This window comes from Agelaius tricolor, unplaced genomic scaffold, assembly GCF_023055355.1.
Source record: "Agelaius tricolor isolate 1412-34295 unplaced genomic scaffold, bAgeTri1.0.p SCAF_40, whole genome shotgun sequence".
Lineage (NCBI taxonomy): Eukaryota > Metazoa > Chordata > Aves > Passeriformes > Icteridae > Agelaius > Agelaius tricolor.
Window position 1 is genome coordinate 211,677 of NW_027269300.1, and position 15,913 is coordinate 227,589.

A 15,913-nucleotide genomic window follows, 5' to 3' on the forward strand; every position below is an offset into this window, starting at 1 on the left:
CCTCTCTACAAAACCCCACTGAATTCTTGTTTGGAGATCCACAGGAGAATTTAACTCATGACTGCCTACATAGCATAGAAAAACAAACAAAAATTAGGCCGGACGTCGAAGAGGAAGAACTGGAAGGGGGAGAAAGGTTATTTGTGGATGGGTCCTCTAGAGTTGCTGAGGGAAAGCAAATCTCTGGATATGCGATTGTGGGAGGTGAAAATTTGGAAATAATAGAATCTGGACCTTTGAGTCCTAGTTGGTCAGCCCAGACCTGTGAGCTGTATGCAGTATTGCGGGCTCTAAAATTCTTGGAAGTTAAGGTTGGGACCATCTACACAGACTCAAAATACACCTTTGGAGTGGTACATACTTTTGGGAAAATTTGGGAAGAAAGAGGGTTAATAAACTCCCGAGGAAGAGAATTAATACATCAGGAACTAATTACTCAGGTACTACAAGCTTTAAGAGGCCCAAAGAAAATAGCAATAATACATGTTAAAGGACATCAAAAGGGTCTCTCCCATTTGATCAGAGGAAACAACACAGCAGACAGAGAGGCAAAGGAAGCTGCTCTCAGAAAATTCTGGGATCAGGGGATAAGGAGAACGCGAGATGATGAGAAAGTTCGAGTCCTGAGCTTCATAGCCCAGGAAAAGGAGAAATTAGACAAAATGGGAATAAAAGAGAATGGGGGTATTCGAAAATTGCCAGATGATAGGGAGGTACTGCCAAAATCTATGGCCCAAGAATAGTGCATCAGCTGCATGACCAGACTCATTGGGGAACCCAAGCCTTAGTAGATCAGTTTACTATTAAGTATATGTGTAAAGGAATTTACGACATAGCAAAACAAGTAGTTAGGGGATGTATAGGATGCCAAAGAGTTACCAGACATCAGGCTCGAGAAAGGATTCCAGGAGGAAGGGAATTAGCACACCGACCTTTTTCACATGTACAAATAGATTTCACCGAGCTACCGAAAGTAGGGAGATACAAGTACTTCTTGGTACTGGTAGATCATCTAACCCACTTTGTAGAAGCATATCCTACATCGCGGGCTACTGCAAATGTGGTGATTAAAACCCTGCTGGAAGAAATAATCCCTAGGTATGGACTAGTAGAAATATTAGACTCTGATAGAGGTCCCCATTTTGCAAACAAAGATCTGAGAGAGGTAACCATGGCCTTAGGCACTAAATGGCAATATCACACCCCTTGGCACCCTCAAAGCTCAGGGAGGGTGGAAAGGGCAAATGGAGAAATCAAGAAGCAACTCACCAAGCTCATGGTAGAAACTAAAATGTCTTGGGTCAGATGTTTACCCATGGCATTGCTAAACATTAGAACCCAACCTAGGACGGATGTGGGAATCTCTCCCTCTGAAATGCTTTATGGAATGCCTTACGATTTAGAACTCCCGGGGAACCATCCTTGCATCCAAGATAGTCAAATTCAGGGTTACATACAACAGTTAATGAAACGGAGGGAGGAATTAAAACGAAAAGGGCTATTGGGACAAAGACCCCCTTTGGATATAATAATGCATAGGCTTAAACCCAGAGATAGGCTCCTAATTAAGACTTGGAAAGAGACATCCCTAACACCCCACTGGGAAGGTCCCTATGTTGTCCTGTTTACCACAGAAACAGTCATCCCAACTGCTGGAAAAGGCTGGACACATGCCAGTCGAGTGAAAGGACCCATCACTGCAGACACCCCCTGGGAGGTGACCAGTTGCCCTGGAGATCTACGGCCAACCCTTCGGAAGGCACAGGGACCTGCGCCAGCTGGGAACATGAATGACTGAATTAGGGATCAGAGAACTATACCGATTGAGACTCTTGGTAAGAAAACCCCTACAGGAACTGGAACAGGAGTTAAAGTGCCCTCTGCCGTGGAAAACCTGGAATGAACTGACGCTTGCTCTTTCAGTAGTGGCTGAAGTGAGGCGAGAATTATTCAATTACACCGAGTGTCTTAAAAGTCGGGAATCTTCTTGTCGGGCGTGGGTAAAAATCTTTTGCGGGGGCTGTAAAGACAAATGGTGGATTCTCCAGTCACATTTGGTGGGGAGTGCATGGTGTCTTGTGATTGGGATTGGAGAAGAGCAAATCCATTAAGAGCCTTAAGAGAATTTATAAGGATCCCTGGAGAGCGGGAGATCCCTGACAGAGAAGCAGCGTCACTAGTTGAAAATCTAGAACAGAGAAGAGATTGGGCCCTGGCATGGGAATTCCAACACCAATTGCAGAGGATCACACGCCAAAACCAGACAGTCATATTAACTACCTTGTGTAAGAAGGAAATCCACGTTCCTCTGGGGTGGCAAGTGAGGCCTGACGAGTGGAATAGCACGATTCGCCGCTATTCCCGAGTCTATAAACAACAAAAACGTAGAGAACATAGGGAAGAACGACGCAACTCTAGGAAGACAGGAGAAAGGGAATAAAAGGCAGAGGGTAGACCCTAAGTAGGTGTGGGACTCAGGCCCTGTAAAGCTCGCTAGGGACGGCAGAGAGTCCATCGTAAAATCAAAGAAATCCTTTGCAGGAGACCCTTTGCCTGGAGGCCTGACAGCCTGCCCTTAGGAGTGGGGGCAGGAGTTAAGGAGAAAGCCCAAATAATGCACCCCCTGAAGACTCCCCCTGCTGCCGAGAAGATAATGATCCCTGCAGAGCGACGCACCCGGGCTGGCAGGCGAGGCAGAGAGGTGAGGAGTAGTGGGGGAGAGCAACGGAGCACAGGAACAGGAACGGAGCACAGGAAAGCCCCAGGTAAAAGAGATATGAGTACGAAAGGAGAAAGAAATTTGTTGCTAGGACCCTGCTCTGCTTGGCGAGCTCCCTTAATTATTATAACCCTGAGCCTCCCGTCTGCCTGGGGAAACCCTCATCAGCCTTACAAAGAGAACATGATCCCCCTAAATAAAGGGACCCTGACCCCTGACTGGTCTCAGGCCTTTTTGCAATCTACCGGATCTATGGGGAATACCACAGGTTTAAGTTTACTAACATTATACTGCATGACAGGCTGCCGTACGCTAGACACGAATGGAAGAAGCAGAAAACCTGGCAGCTTCAAGGAGTAGTGGGAGAACAAATTAATATTGGATGTCGAATGGATAATGGGTCTGACTATACTAACGCGATTGCAATCAGTGTTTCCATGGGTCAGGAGGATAAACAAATAGCAGATTGTGCATACCCAATAACACGAGACTGCTGGCAAAACTTCACATTAACTCACACTGCAGAGGTAGCCTGTGTCTGGTCGAAAGATACACAGGGCCTTTCTTTTAAATTTATAATAGATACTAAAACCACTCTACCACTGCTGAACCTCACAATATCACCACTCCACCTGCACCACCAGTCATACTCACCCCAAAAATTTTCAAAATTGGACCTTATATAATCAGGAAAACTGGTCAACAACAAATATTATTCAATCCAGCATGGTCTCTCAAACAGGTCAAACTGCTGATGCAGACCAATGTTTCAGACATCCAGCCAGCTTGTTCTCCGTTTTTGCAAACATCCTTTGAAGGCTGAACCATTTGGCTCTGGAAACGCAGCTCTTTTAAAACAAGGAAACCTAGAGATGTGACCGGTGTTCTAGGCACAGGATTGGGAATTCTGAATAGCATTGATTCGGAAGTACTAATGAACAAATTGGCTGCTACGACTAGAGATCTGTCCAAATTACAGCAACCACTGAAGGCATCTCTGTTAGCCTTGGGGACACACCAGTGGATGCTGTCAAACATTTTGCCAAAGTGGGAAAGAGTAAATGTGAACGATCACAAATTGGTGATTGATGCACTCAGTGCTGCACAAAATAATGTTTCCTTAGCCCTCAGCTGTATCCAAGCACAATTGTGGATGCAGTCAGTTTCTGCCTCAATTATAAGAGAAGGCGAGGAAGGCACTTTCCCCACAGAAATTCAGAAAATAATCTGGGACAATGCCAACGATTTTGAAAGAGAATTCCAGTCCTGGTGGAAACTGGTGAATTTTACCTATCATGCTATTTCAAATACAGCTACTGCTTTTGTCTTGACCATACACAATGCCTCTGTACATCTAGTTTTTCCTGTTCTTGCATTAGGAATAAACCATGACGGAGCTGTTCTCTATCCTATAGAACATAGGGGATGGGCCCGTCAGTTTGATGACACATGGCAAACTGTTGATTTGGAATCTTGTATTATCCGAGAACAACTGGGGTTCATCTGTGAAGGCAATGTAATTATAGCTCAAGATATCTGTTTAGACACGGAGCAAAACATCTGTCATTTTGAGATTCGTCCTAATGAGACTTCTAAAACAGTTCTTACATCCATAGGCAATGGATGTGCGTGTTTTAGAACTATTTGTGATTCTGTGCTTGTAGATGATGTTGTGGTGGATACAAAGAATCACTCCAACTTCTGTGCTTGTAACTTCACTAAGATTACAGGGTGTGATATCGCTTATGAAGCTAAAGTCACCTCTCACCACCTATTACAATCCAACTACACACTGCTTCACAAGCTAATGCCCACCCCGATTGGGATGAACTTCACTCTAGTGAGATGACTGATGCTCCATCAAGACCTGATCCAAATCCTCGAGAAAATCAAGGAAAGCGGACAGAAAACCCTAGTGACTGTTCATCATGACGCAGGAAAAATACACCGGGTTATAGAGAGGGTAAAGCAAGATGGCGAGCACAGGTGGTGGGATGCCCTGTTCAGGTGGGCTCCTACTACCACAGGTGTCCTAAACAGTATATGCCATCCCATTGTTGTTCTTTTGATTCTGATTGTGCTTGGTTTTATTTTGTCAGCAGTTCTATTCGTTATGAATTGGAATATGATGAAAAAGCTAAGGAAATTGGCATCTGTAATTAGTGCACATAGCTTAACTGATGAGGAAACTCAGTTAACGCTTGCTAGTGTTAAAGACGTGAATCACTTGTTTCCAAAATTTTAAAAGTTTAATAGTAATAAAATATTTATAAAAATAGTAATACAATTAGAGTAATAATAATTTGGAGAAACTGAATTAGGACAATATGAGACAATAAAGACAAAGAGTTACGGATGTCCGGGTACCTTTTTCTGGGCAGCACGAGCCCAAAAAAGGACCCTTGTTAACAAAGGATTAACCCTTAAAAACAATCCCCTGTTGCATATTCATACACTTCATACATGATGCATCAATTCCAATAAAATACAGGATTCTGTCTGGTCATTGTCAACTTCTTCCTCCAAATCCTAACAGTGCCTTCGAGGCGGGAAGAAGTTGGTTTCTTCTGATAAGAGGGCCATAAATTCTTCTTCTCTGAAAGATTTAGGTGTCCAGTGGCTGCTATCTCGCTGCGAGTCCTTTCTTTTTAAAAAAGTATCCTACATTGCATCGTTTCTATTTTAACAATTTTTATAACCTAAAACTATATTTAACACAGTACTTAAGAAAACTAATACAGCATTACTTTCTAACACAACACATAGAATATTCATTTTAATATTTGCGAAAAGGCAATCATAAAATACATGCATTTTTCACACTAGGAAGGAACTAAAAAGATTTAATGATCAAAATTGGTAAAAAAAAAGAAATGGGGGATTGTAATAAGTAGCCATACGTTTGTTCATTAATTAAATCAATAGCTAAATAATTATACAATATCAAAGCAATAACTAAATAGCTAAAACCGCTTGATTCTTAAATGTGCAGCCACATATGGTTGCTTGCCTTGCAGGAATCGTATAGTGCTTTGGGAATTCCATGGTAAAGATATACCTTATAAGGAAAAGTTCACCCAGCGGTCACAGAGGAAGGCTGTAACAACAATCCTTAAACTCACAAGAATTGCTTAGGCTTGCAGGAATCCTATAGTGTTCTGAAAATTCCACTGTATAGGTATGCCTTATAAGGAAAAGTTCACTCAGCGCTTAAAGAGGAAGACTTGGAGCCTTCATCCCACGACCACCAGAAGGCAGAAAAAGACCCCCTAGCAACTGAACGAGCAAGCGCAAAAGACAGACCACATCATCCCTGGACCCGGGAGAAGAAGGCAATAAAAGGCGAACCTTGGGGATAGGAACGGTGCGAGCCTAGAGGAGCGGAGACTCCCGGCCGCCCAGCGCTGAACTTTGCTTATTCTTGCTTGCATAATAATAATAATAAAAAATTAATAATTGTATGATCCTTAAATCCAGTGAACTCGTTTATCACACCCATGAAATGTTTCGTCTCACGCAAAGAAGAAAGAAGCCACAAGCCAACACTCTTCTTTATTGCTACACTGTTTTCTTTGGTTACTTCTCTAATAGGAATGACTTTGGGGTGTGATTTGTTTGTTTCTCTCTTTCGTTCCTTGGGGCGCGCGGCGGCTCCTCCGTTGGGTTCGCGGGGCAACGGAGGAACGGCCGCGAGCTCCGGCGGCTCCGCAGCAGCAGCAGCAGCAGCAGCAGCAGCAGCAGCAGCAGCAGCAGCAGCAGCAGCAGCAGCAGTGCTTTTCTCAATCGATTTTCCGATCGACTTTTCCCTCCCTTCGCATCCCCTTCTCCCTCCCACTCACTGTATTCCCGTCCCGTGCCGGGCCGTGCCGTCCGTGTTCCGCCTCTCCCAGCCCGGCTGATGCCGCGTCCCGCAAGGCGCCCCTCGGCGGGGCCGCCCCGTGCCCGCCCCTGCCCGGCCCGCCGTGGTTCCGCCTCGGCCGGGCTCTCTCCGTACCGGCTGTGGCGCCGCTGGAAGAGCCGCTTGCTCTGCTGCTGGCGGAGCATCGCGGTCTTTTGGCTCGGCCTGGCGCGGGCTCTGGCCCAGCCCCGGCCGAGGCCCCGGCCCCGAACGAAGCCCCTGCCGCGGTTCCGCCCGCAGCCGCTCCGCTGCCGCCCGGCTCCCGCCCCGTGGCCGAGAGCGTGGCCGGCAGCTTCCCCGCTCCGAGCCCCGCCGCTCGCCAGCTCGGCCGCCGGCCCCGAGCCGCCGCAGCCCGGGGCGGCTCGGCAAGCAGCAGCGCGCCGGGCGGGCGGGTGCCCCGGGCAGAAGAGAGGGAGCGCGGTGCCGCCCGCACGGGCGGAGAAGCCTCCCCTGGAGCAGCTCTACCGGCAGGGCCCGCTGCTGGGCAGCGGCGGCTGCGGCAGCGTTTACTCCGGGACCCGGCTCGCCGACGGCGCCCCGGTAAGAGACGGGGCCGGCTCGGAGGGCGGCGGCGGGCGGCGGGCGGCGGGCGACGAGCTCAGCCCGCCGCTCGCCTTGGCTCGCAGGTGGCCATCAAGCGACTGTCCCGGGAGCGCATCTCGGAGTGGGCGCGGCTGGTGAGTGAGCGGGGCCAGCGGGAGGAGCCGTCGGGGCGGGCCGGGCGGGGCTGAGGCGAGGCCCGGCAGGGCGGCAGCCGGAACGCTGCGAGGGCAGCGAGCGTGGAGTGAGCGGGGGCCGCGCAGCGCCCCGGGCCGGGCCATGGCGAGCCGCGGCGGGGCCGGGCAGGGGCTGCCCGAGGCGCAGCGCAGCATCGGCCCCGCTGACGGCATCGCGGTCCCCCCGCAGCGCAACGGCGCCCTTGTGCCCCTGGAGCTGGCGCTGCTGTGGATGGTGTCGCGGCCTGGCTTCCGCGGCGTCGTGCGGCTCCTGGACTGGTTCGAGGTGCCCGAGGGCTTCGCGCTGGTCATGGAGCGTCCGCAGCGCTGTCAGGACCTCTGGTACTTCCTGCACGAGCGGCGCTTCCTGACGGAGCCCGTGGCGCGGGGGCTGTTCCGCCAGGTGCTGGAGGCCGTGCGGCACTGCAGCAGCCGCGGCGTCCTGCACCGCGACATCAAGGCCGAGAACGTCCTCGTCGACCTGGCCACGGGCGAGGCCAAGCTCATCGACTTCGGCTGCGGCGCGATCCTCCAGGACACGATCTACACCCGGATGTCAGGTGAGCCCAAGCCGGGGCCCAGCCGGGCAGCTGAGTTCCCCGCTTTGCTGGCAGAGGGGGAAGAGGGGGGAAGGAAGGAGGGGGAATCCTTCTTCAGCCAGCTGCAGCCAAGTTGCTTTTTGGCAGGGCAGGGGCTGGCTGCTGTGGAACGGGAGCTGGCTGGGAGGGAGGGAAGGAGGGCGGGAGGGAGCAGCATGGGCCTGATGAGCTGCGCCCGTGTCCCATAGGAACGCCGGAGTACAGCCCACCAGAGTGGATCCTCTTTGGCTGCTACCATGGCCAGCCAGCCACTATCTGGTCCCTGGGCATCCTGCTCTATGAGCTGGTCTGCGGGCACCTTCCTTTCCGCACCAACAAGGACATCGTCCGGGGCCAGCTCGTCTTCCCGCCCCGGGTGTCTCAAGGTGGGGATGCGCCTTCAAGGCACGAGGGGAAGAACGGGCTTGGGAGGGGCAGCTGGCACATAAGCATCCTGCTCTTGCAGCTGGTGAGGAGGTGGATCTCCTGGGCTTAGCTGGAGGAGGTGGCACCAGTGCCTCTGCGCTGGTGTCCTCCGCAAGAGAGGATCAATAGGAAGCTTTTGGGTGCAGCTCTGAGCACTGCTGGTGTTGCCTGGGCACTGTGGAATGTGGGAGAGCATGGACAGGAGCCTTCTGGTTTCTCTCCGCAGAGTGCCAGCACCTCATCAGGTGGTGTTTATCCATGGACCCCACACACAGGCCATGCTTGGAGGACCTTTTTGAGCATTCTTGGCTGCAGGAGCCCTGCCTGGCCCAGGAGACAGCAGAGATGCATCCCTGAGCACAGTAGGATCCAGGAGCCCAGCAAGCAGCAGCGGCACGCGTCTCGTGGCACTGGAAGAAAACCCCAGAGCGTTTCCCTGCGGCCGTGGCGCGGAGGAGAGAGCACAGCCGAGGAGATGCTGCTTCCGCTGGTCCCCACGAGCTGTGGAGGGAGCGGCTCCGTGCTGCCCGTCCTATTGGAGAAGTGGTGGCAGTGCAGTGAAGGTGACACGGATTGGGACAGAGGAAACATCCCCCTGCAGCTCAATGGCATCGTGATGTCCCCGCAAGCCGAGGCACAGCTGGCGTGTTCTTCTGGAGCACGACGTGGAGCTGGGAACACCATCCTGGACCTGGCCGCTGGTGGGGCAGAGCCAATTGGTTTTGGCTGCGGCCCCTGCCTGAAGGACACGCTCTGCACTCCGATGGAATCAAGATGAGTCCCCAGCCGGCGCAGGGGCGGGGGGATGCTGGTGCTTCCAGGCACGGCAGGGTTCGGCCTGGCCACGTGCCGGAGGTTCCCCGCTCGGCAGCGCTGGGGAATATTAATTTTTCTGCCGGCCGCCGAGCTGCTTTTTGGTGGGACAGGGGACGGATATTCTGGAAGGGGAGCCGGCTCGTGGCCTTGCTGACAGCTTCTGCCAGCCAGCCTGGCACGGGCTGAGGCGGGGGCAGCCAGCCTGACAAAAGCATCCATCCATGTGGATGGGGGTGGCAGAGGGGGGACGGGTTCTGAAGCTGTGCCCCAGCTGGTCTGCTCTGCAGGCCCTTGAGGAAGGGGTGTGTTTACGGGCCGGAAAGGTGGGGATTTTTCCCACCCCTGGACAGGTTGAATTCTCACCTGGAGTGGTCAGACCCTCCTCAGGCCTGTGAAACGGTGACAGGCTTTGTGCTTTTTCTTGTTTCCAGGTCTTGTTTTGAATTGACTTTCATGCAATTGTTCTTTTGTTTTCCCAGGAGGATTACACCTGGTGCCCAGACCGGACAGGGAAGCACCTACAGCGTCCGTGGAGCGCATCCAGTGCCAGCGCTGCCCCAGGGGCCATGGTCTGCAGGGACAGCCCCTTCCAGAAGGACAAGGACCTGGTGTGGGATCGGCTCCTCTCCTGGCAGCAGCTCTCCAGAGGTGGGCACCCGGCTCCACAGCTCGGCTGGCAGAAGGGCTCCGGGCAGACGGCAGCGGGCACACGGGCATCCCGCTCTTGCAGCTGCTGAGGAGGTTGCTGTGCCGTGATTAAGCAGAGGAGGTGGAACGTGGCCTGCCACGCTGCCCTTCTCTAAAAACAGAGAATGGGTCGGGAGGTTTGGGCTCTGAGCAGAGCCAGCAGCCTGGCCCGGGCACAGGCCATGGCGGGACAGGGGGACAGGAGCCTGCTGCCACTGACCGTGGCTCTCTGGTTTCTCTCCGCAGGCTGCCAGCACCTCATGCCATGGGAACGGCACCGCTCGGCCTGCCAGCCTGGGAGGGCTGGAGGGCAGCCGGTGTTCATTGGCTGTCAAAATAAATTTGTTTGGGTTTTTTTTGTCATCGTCATCATCAGAGCATTTCTTTCCTCCTTTTCCAAGCTTTTGGCCTCCCTTTCTCCAGGGTAATCTTTTTGTGTCCTTCCTCAGCCTCTTGATGGCATTTGGTAGGGGGGGATTAAGCAATGTGAAAAATTTAACAACAGCTCCTGTTGCCAACTGCAGCAGCTCCTTCAAGAGCCCCTTCCAGTGAGGTCTGCATGTGCCTTGCAAAAGGAAGTGCTTTGCAGTGATGGGGTTGTTGCCCTGCTGCAAAAGCTGGGAGGAAATCAGAAATGGCAAAATGCCAATTTGGCTCAACCACCACCCAGGTTCTTCATCTTTTCCCTCTGCTCCGTGATAGGCAGGCAGGGCTGGACTCCAGGAAGGTTCAAGTTCTTGGTGCTCCCTGGCATCAAAGTGATCAAGTAAACGCTTGTATGCAGGGACTGCAACAGGGCTACTTGTCAGAACCCAGGAAATGCCTCTGGCTGCCCTGGAGGACTTGAGCCCCTGTCCAGGGGGCTCAGAGACCTTGGCACAGAGCCCAAGACCCCTGTGCCTTTGATTTAGCCCTTGGAAAAAACGATTACCAATCTTATATGAAGAATTGTGAGCCATGAAAGTTTTAAGTAGAATGAAAATTAATTTATCACAGGGTGAAAAATAGATTTTTGGGGTTTCTAGAATGGGGATTCAGGGGGCAAGATGGAGCAATCGGGGCGTGTCCAGCCTTTCTCCTTCTTCTTCTTTTTGGCCTCCAACTTCTGCTGTGATGTTGGCACTTTTAGATTGGTCTAGAGTAGAAGCTCACTGTCTAACATAGGAATAGGTATTGTAAAATAATTGTAAATATCATACATGTAGTTTTTAGTATAAAAAGATAACACCGCCTTGGGGCAGGCAGAATGCCTCTGACTGTCTTGCTGAGCGGACCTCTTCCGGACAGGAGAAAGAATTTTATAGCTAAGATACAATGAACAACCTTGAGACCAAGAGCGGAAGGGCTCTGACTCCTTCTTCGAGCGCCGGGCTGGGAGAAGAGACTTTCTAACGTATATCAGGGTCACTCTGACCAGCTAGAGATCCCAAGATCCCCTAAGAAATATTTTTTGGGTCCTTTTAAATGTTGTTATTTTCTTATATACGTTCAGCTATTCTAAGAAGTTACTTGCAAGGTCTCTAGGAGAAGATTTTTTATTAAATAAAGAAGGGGGAGTTGTGGGGGCCAGAGATCCAGCCAGAGAAGAGCTTGCTGTGCTCCCCTGGAGGGCCAACTCCTGACCCACTGACTTTGTGTAGTCAGGGCGAGCAAATATGACCCCCAGCTGCCTTTGCAACTTTATGTGGATCCCCCAGTACTCATTGGTCCTTCCCTTTGTGTTCTGCCCCTGAGCCCTTATCCCATTGGTTACCAGTTTTGTCCCGCTCCTTGCCTTCCCTATAGAATCCCGTTTTTCCCTTGTTCTGAGAGTTTCTGTCCCTGGCTCCCTATGCAGAGTGCCCTGCTCTTAATAAAGGCTTCTTCTCTGTGGAACGCCATGCAGAGCTCCAGCCTTTTTTCTCCGTGTCACCTGAAGAAGGAAGCTGAACATCACACGCTGGTCTGGGAGGAGGATGTGCCTGTGCCCCTGAGCTGTCCTTCTTAGGAGGCTCTTCAGGAAGGTTGTGGCACCCTTACCACGGCCACCCTGCCGCCACAGCAAGCAAGAGCCTCAGCAATGCCCTTGTTCCTAGAGGCTGTTCTTGTTCACTTGCTACTGATGAGTAATTTGGGATCAGAGCCACCAGGACAGTCCTGGAAGCCCTGGAAGTTACCTGCTGAAATACTCAGCATCAGTCAATTAACAATACAGAGTGCAATACACATACTCCAGCCACATGGCTCTGTCCCAGCAGCTTCTCCGTGACTGGATGTGACATGTTTGGGGATTTCTGCTCTTTGGGCATTTGTTTCCTCTTGCATTTCATTGGATTGAGGCAGTTGTTGCATATAGGTTTTATGGGCAATTTTTTTTCCTCCATAGGGAGAGTAGAAAAGAATACAGGGAGAGTAGAATAGAATACAGCAGCATGCTTAGTTGGTTTATTAAAATCAATGAGTTAGAAAGTAGTAAGCAGCTATGGAACTGAGGAAAAGGGAATATTAATAGACTATGATAAAACATTCCACAGAAAACACAATTATGCTAAAGAGTATCCTTCTCCTTTTGCAGAAAGGCCCCTCACCGAGGACATAACCAGGGTGGTACAGAAAGCTGCATCAAGAGCTTGTGGGGGGAAAGGGAGTTCTTTGTGTTGTAATGCCTATGGAAATTCTGTGCAGTGACAGAGCTCTTGTAAGAGCTGTAAATTGGTACAATGCCTTCATTGCTAAATTCCAGCTAGAAGCATGCTCCCAGAGCAGCAGCCTTTCTGTCACTGCTCTTGGACTGCAGCTTCAGAAACAGGCAAAACAGACCTCAGCTTAGAAAATCTAAAAGCTCCTTTTCGGTTCCTTGATCAGATTCAGGATATACTAGATTGCCAAGCAGTATGGATTCTATTTGCCACCTGTATGCCAGTTGTCTTCTGTTAATTGGGCAGTTTTCCTTATCTCTTCCACAGCCAATCCTCCCTCCAGGGGAGACATCTGCTGATAATGGGCTATTGAATGTCACTGCATGGCTGATAAGAACTACAGCATCCCATTGGGAGATGCTCCGCCCAGAGGGAGGAGCCAAGCATTCCTACCTAGATATAATCTTGAAAATCTGGAACACCAGCACAGCTTCTCCACTGGATTTCCCAGAGGAACAGCAGCTGCCTCTTCCACTGGATCTTCAGAGGAAGACTACACCTTTCTACAGGATCCCTGCTCCAAGAGAACCACACCTGACACTCCAGGAGGGCTGCAGCCACAATTCCAATTGGACTGCTACCATCACCCTGACCCACAGGGTGTCAGGTTGTATTCTGACTCTGTCTGTCCTGTTTTGGTTTACTGCATTGTTTATTTTATCTTTTTATTTTCTTCCCTAATAAAGAACTGTTATTCCTGCTCCCATATTTCTGCCTGAGATCCCCCCTTAATTTAAAATTCATAACAATTCAGAAGGAAGGGATTTACATTTTTCCATTTCAAGAAAGGCTCCTGCCTTCCTTAGCAAACACCTGTCTTTCCAAACCAAGACAGAGGAGCCACCTGGGTTATACATGTAAATACTTAACACGAAAAAAGCAAGAGCCTCAAAAAGGAAAAACAGCTTGGTAATTTGTAGAAAGTAACTTTGATCAAAATCAAAATGTGTTAATAGATCGGTCTGAAGATGGCATTCACAATTTTCCTGGTGATATTGTGCACTGTACTGTAACAGTGGATAGTAACTGGACATAGCCAGTAGGATAACTGGATATGCTTTTCAAACTTAGTATTCATTGAATTATTCATTGAATTCTCATCCTTCTGTACACTTCAGCTCTGCTGTAAACTTCAGAGACATTTTTTCACAAGCTTCTAACAAGTTACTCTGGATCCATAATTCCTGAGACCAAAGGGAGCCCAAATGCCAAGTGGGATTACTCTTTCTCAAAGCCTGGAGTCACACAGAATGAAGCAGTACTTAAATCATCGTGTGCATCCCAGACACATAACAGTCCAGTTACTGACCATCTGCGAGAATTTTTTGACTTTTGCTACAAATTACCTTCAAGAATAATCTACAAATAATATCTTGAACCTGTTTAAATTCAGGGACGGCATTACAATTGCCCTAAAAAATTCGAAGGGGACCTAGTGCTGTTGCAGTAATACAAGAGAACTGTAAGTGTGGATTACTAGTTGTTATTCATATTAGGTAAAAATGGATCAGCTCAGCTTTGCAAAGCAAGAAACAAGTTATGGAGAGTTGAAATGATGGAGTTGGGACAGTGTAGCCAGTCTGCTTTTTGTGAGAGATGCTCTTAAGCAGTGGCAGCAGTAATGCACTCATCTCCTGTAACTTTGCTCCTTGTGATCTACTATCCACCTCTGCAATTTTTTCTGCTCTTTTTTTTTCTTTATTTCTTCAGCTGAGTACCAAAAGGAAACACAGAACTGCAATGTTGCTACCAAAACAATAGATCTTTTTTTCAAACTAAAAAATACCCAGAGCTTTTAGGAAACACAACAGAACTGTTGCAAAGTATAAAAGATACAAGATATTGAACAGTATTTTGACATTATACTACATAAGCCAGGGAGGACGTGAGGAACAGAGTGCTGAGCCTGCAGAGATGCTGAAAACCTTCGTTGTCCCTCACCCTGAGCAGAAAATCCTCTGAAACCGGGACCCAGAGAGAGAGAAAGAAGTTGTAGAGATCAACATCTGGGTCATGCCCAAAAGGCTCCCACAAGGATTGGACCCCCAGCTCTGCCCCTAATGGACAAAGCTGCACAGATCCTCCTCCTCTGAGTCACCCTGGGAGAGACGATGGATACTGCAGACCTGTCGAGCTTCCCAATCTTGAGCTGATCACTTTTAATAAAGGCATTAAAAGCAGAAAAAGTCTCCTGCCCTGTTTATTTCAGCTGGGGTTTTGTCCGGGATAGCCACACCAGAAGAGGACACCGGGAGTGGCCATCTTGGACCTCGAGGACAGCTGGCCATCAGGACCAGAGAGATCGGCTTGGGACCAGTGACGCTGAGGAGCTCCGGACTGGTGAGAAATCCGGTGGCGGGAGTAGGAGAGGAGCGAGTGTGTGTGTGAGTGAGACGAGGGCCGGACCCTCGGAGCGAGAGTGGACCCCTCAGTGCCGCGTTTCCGGACTCCTGCGAAGGGCCCGGCCGGGAACAGGGGGAGCGCATGGAATCAGCGTGAGTGAGTCATCTCCTAAGGGGGAGAGAGGGCCCCCCCTCCGGGCGTGCAGAGGAAATAGTTGTATGAGTGCCACGCACCCCCAAAAGGCCTGACAGAGGGAAGTCAGGCAGATTGCAAGTCCCAAGGAGGGTTCGGGCAAGCTCACAAGTCCTGCAGGCAAATTCAGTCCTGACAAAGGGGTCAGGCACAAATCCCAGCGAAGGAAGCTGGGGTTTGTTTTTAAGTCCTGATGTGGTGAGGCCTGACATTTGGAAGGTTAGGCAAACTAGAAATCAGGCAGTTGTTTTTCCTGACAGAGGGGAGTCAGGCACGAACCGGCTTCTTACGCCAGGGTTTTGTGTTTTCAAGTCCTGATAGATATAAGACCTGACATTAGTAAAGTTAGGCAATCAAGAGATCAGGCAGTTGTTTCAGTGTAAAGTCCTGAGCATCAGGCAAATAAATTTTTCTTGAGATTACCTGTCAGTAGAGGCACCTTTGGGATTTTTTTCTGTTGAGACCTGAAAAATGGGAGGGTGTAATAGTAAAAAGACAGGCAAGAGACTGAGGAATATACCTCCCAATAGCCCCTTGGGGGAACTGTTAGAGAAATGGCATTCTATAGAGGCCACAGAGGGATTAGATAAGGTGAAGATGATCCAGTATTGTGTAGAAGTCTGGCCAGAATTAGAGGTGCAAGGAGGATGGCCTTGGTGTGGGACAAGGGACAAGTGGATGAGCCAACAACTGAGTCATTGTCTGACAGCTCGAGGAGATACCGATCCTGAGCAATTATTGTATGTAGCTTGCTGCTTAAAGAACGCTATTGGGGATGAAGGGGTGCGAATTTGTAAGGTACAGAGGAAGAAAGAGGGGAATGAAGGAGAGGATGCTGGAATTGGTAAAAGATGGGATCC

The 15,913-nt window shown here is 50.0% G+C and overlaps 1 protein-coding gene across 1 annotated transcript; it reads left to right on the forward strand.

Moving 5' to 3' along the window:
- The first annotated feature begins 6,617 nt into the window (after positions 1–6,617).
- LOC139603734 (serine/threonine-protein kinase pim-1-like) lies at positions 6,618–8,974 on the forward strand. The gene is made up of 5 exons (XM_071454629.1): positions 6,618–7,157; positions 7,244–7,294; positions 7,524–7,893; positions 8,121–8,297; positions 8,564–8,974. Exons 1-5 carry the CDS (start codon positions 6,618–6,620, stop codon positions 8,692–8,694), a joined length of 1,269 nt encoding a protein of 422 aa, XP_071310730.1. The 3' UTR covers positions 8,695–8,974.
- Positions 8,975–15,913: the final 6,939 nt, after the last annotated feature.

Excerpts from the sequence above, each read along its gene's own strand:
- LOC139603734 (XM_071454629.1), top strand. The coding sequence starts at position 6,618 with ATGCCGCGTCCCGCAAGGCGCCCCTCGGCGGGGCCGCCCCGTGCCCGC. Across the intron at positions 7,158-7,243 it reads GGCTCGCCGACGGCGCCCCG|GTGGCCATCAAGCGACTGTC; the intron begins GTAAGAGACGGG and ends CTTGGCTCGCAG. Across the intron at positions 7,295-7,523 it reads TCTCGGAGTGGGCGCGGCTG|CGCAACGGCGCCCTTGTGCC; the intron begins GTGAGTGAGCGG and ends GTCCCCCCGCAG.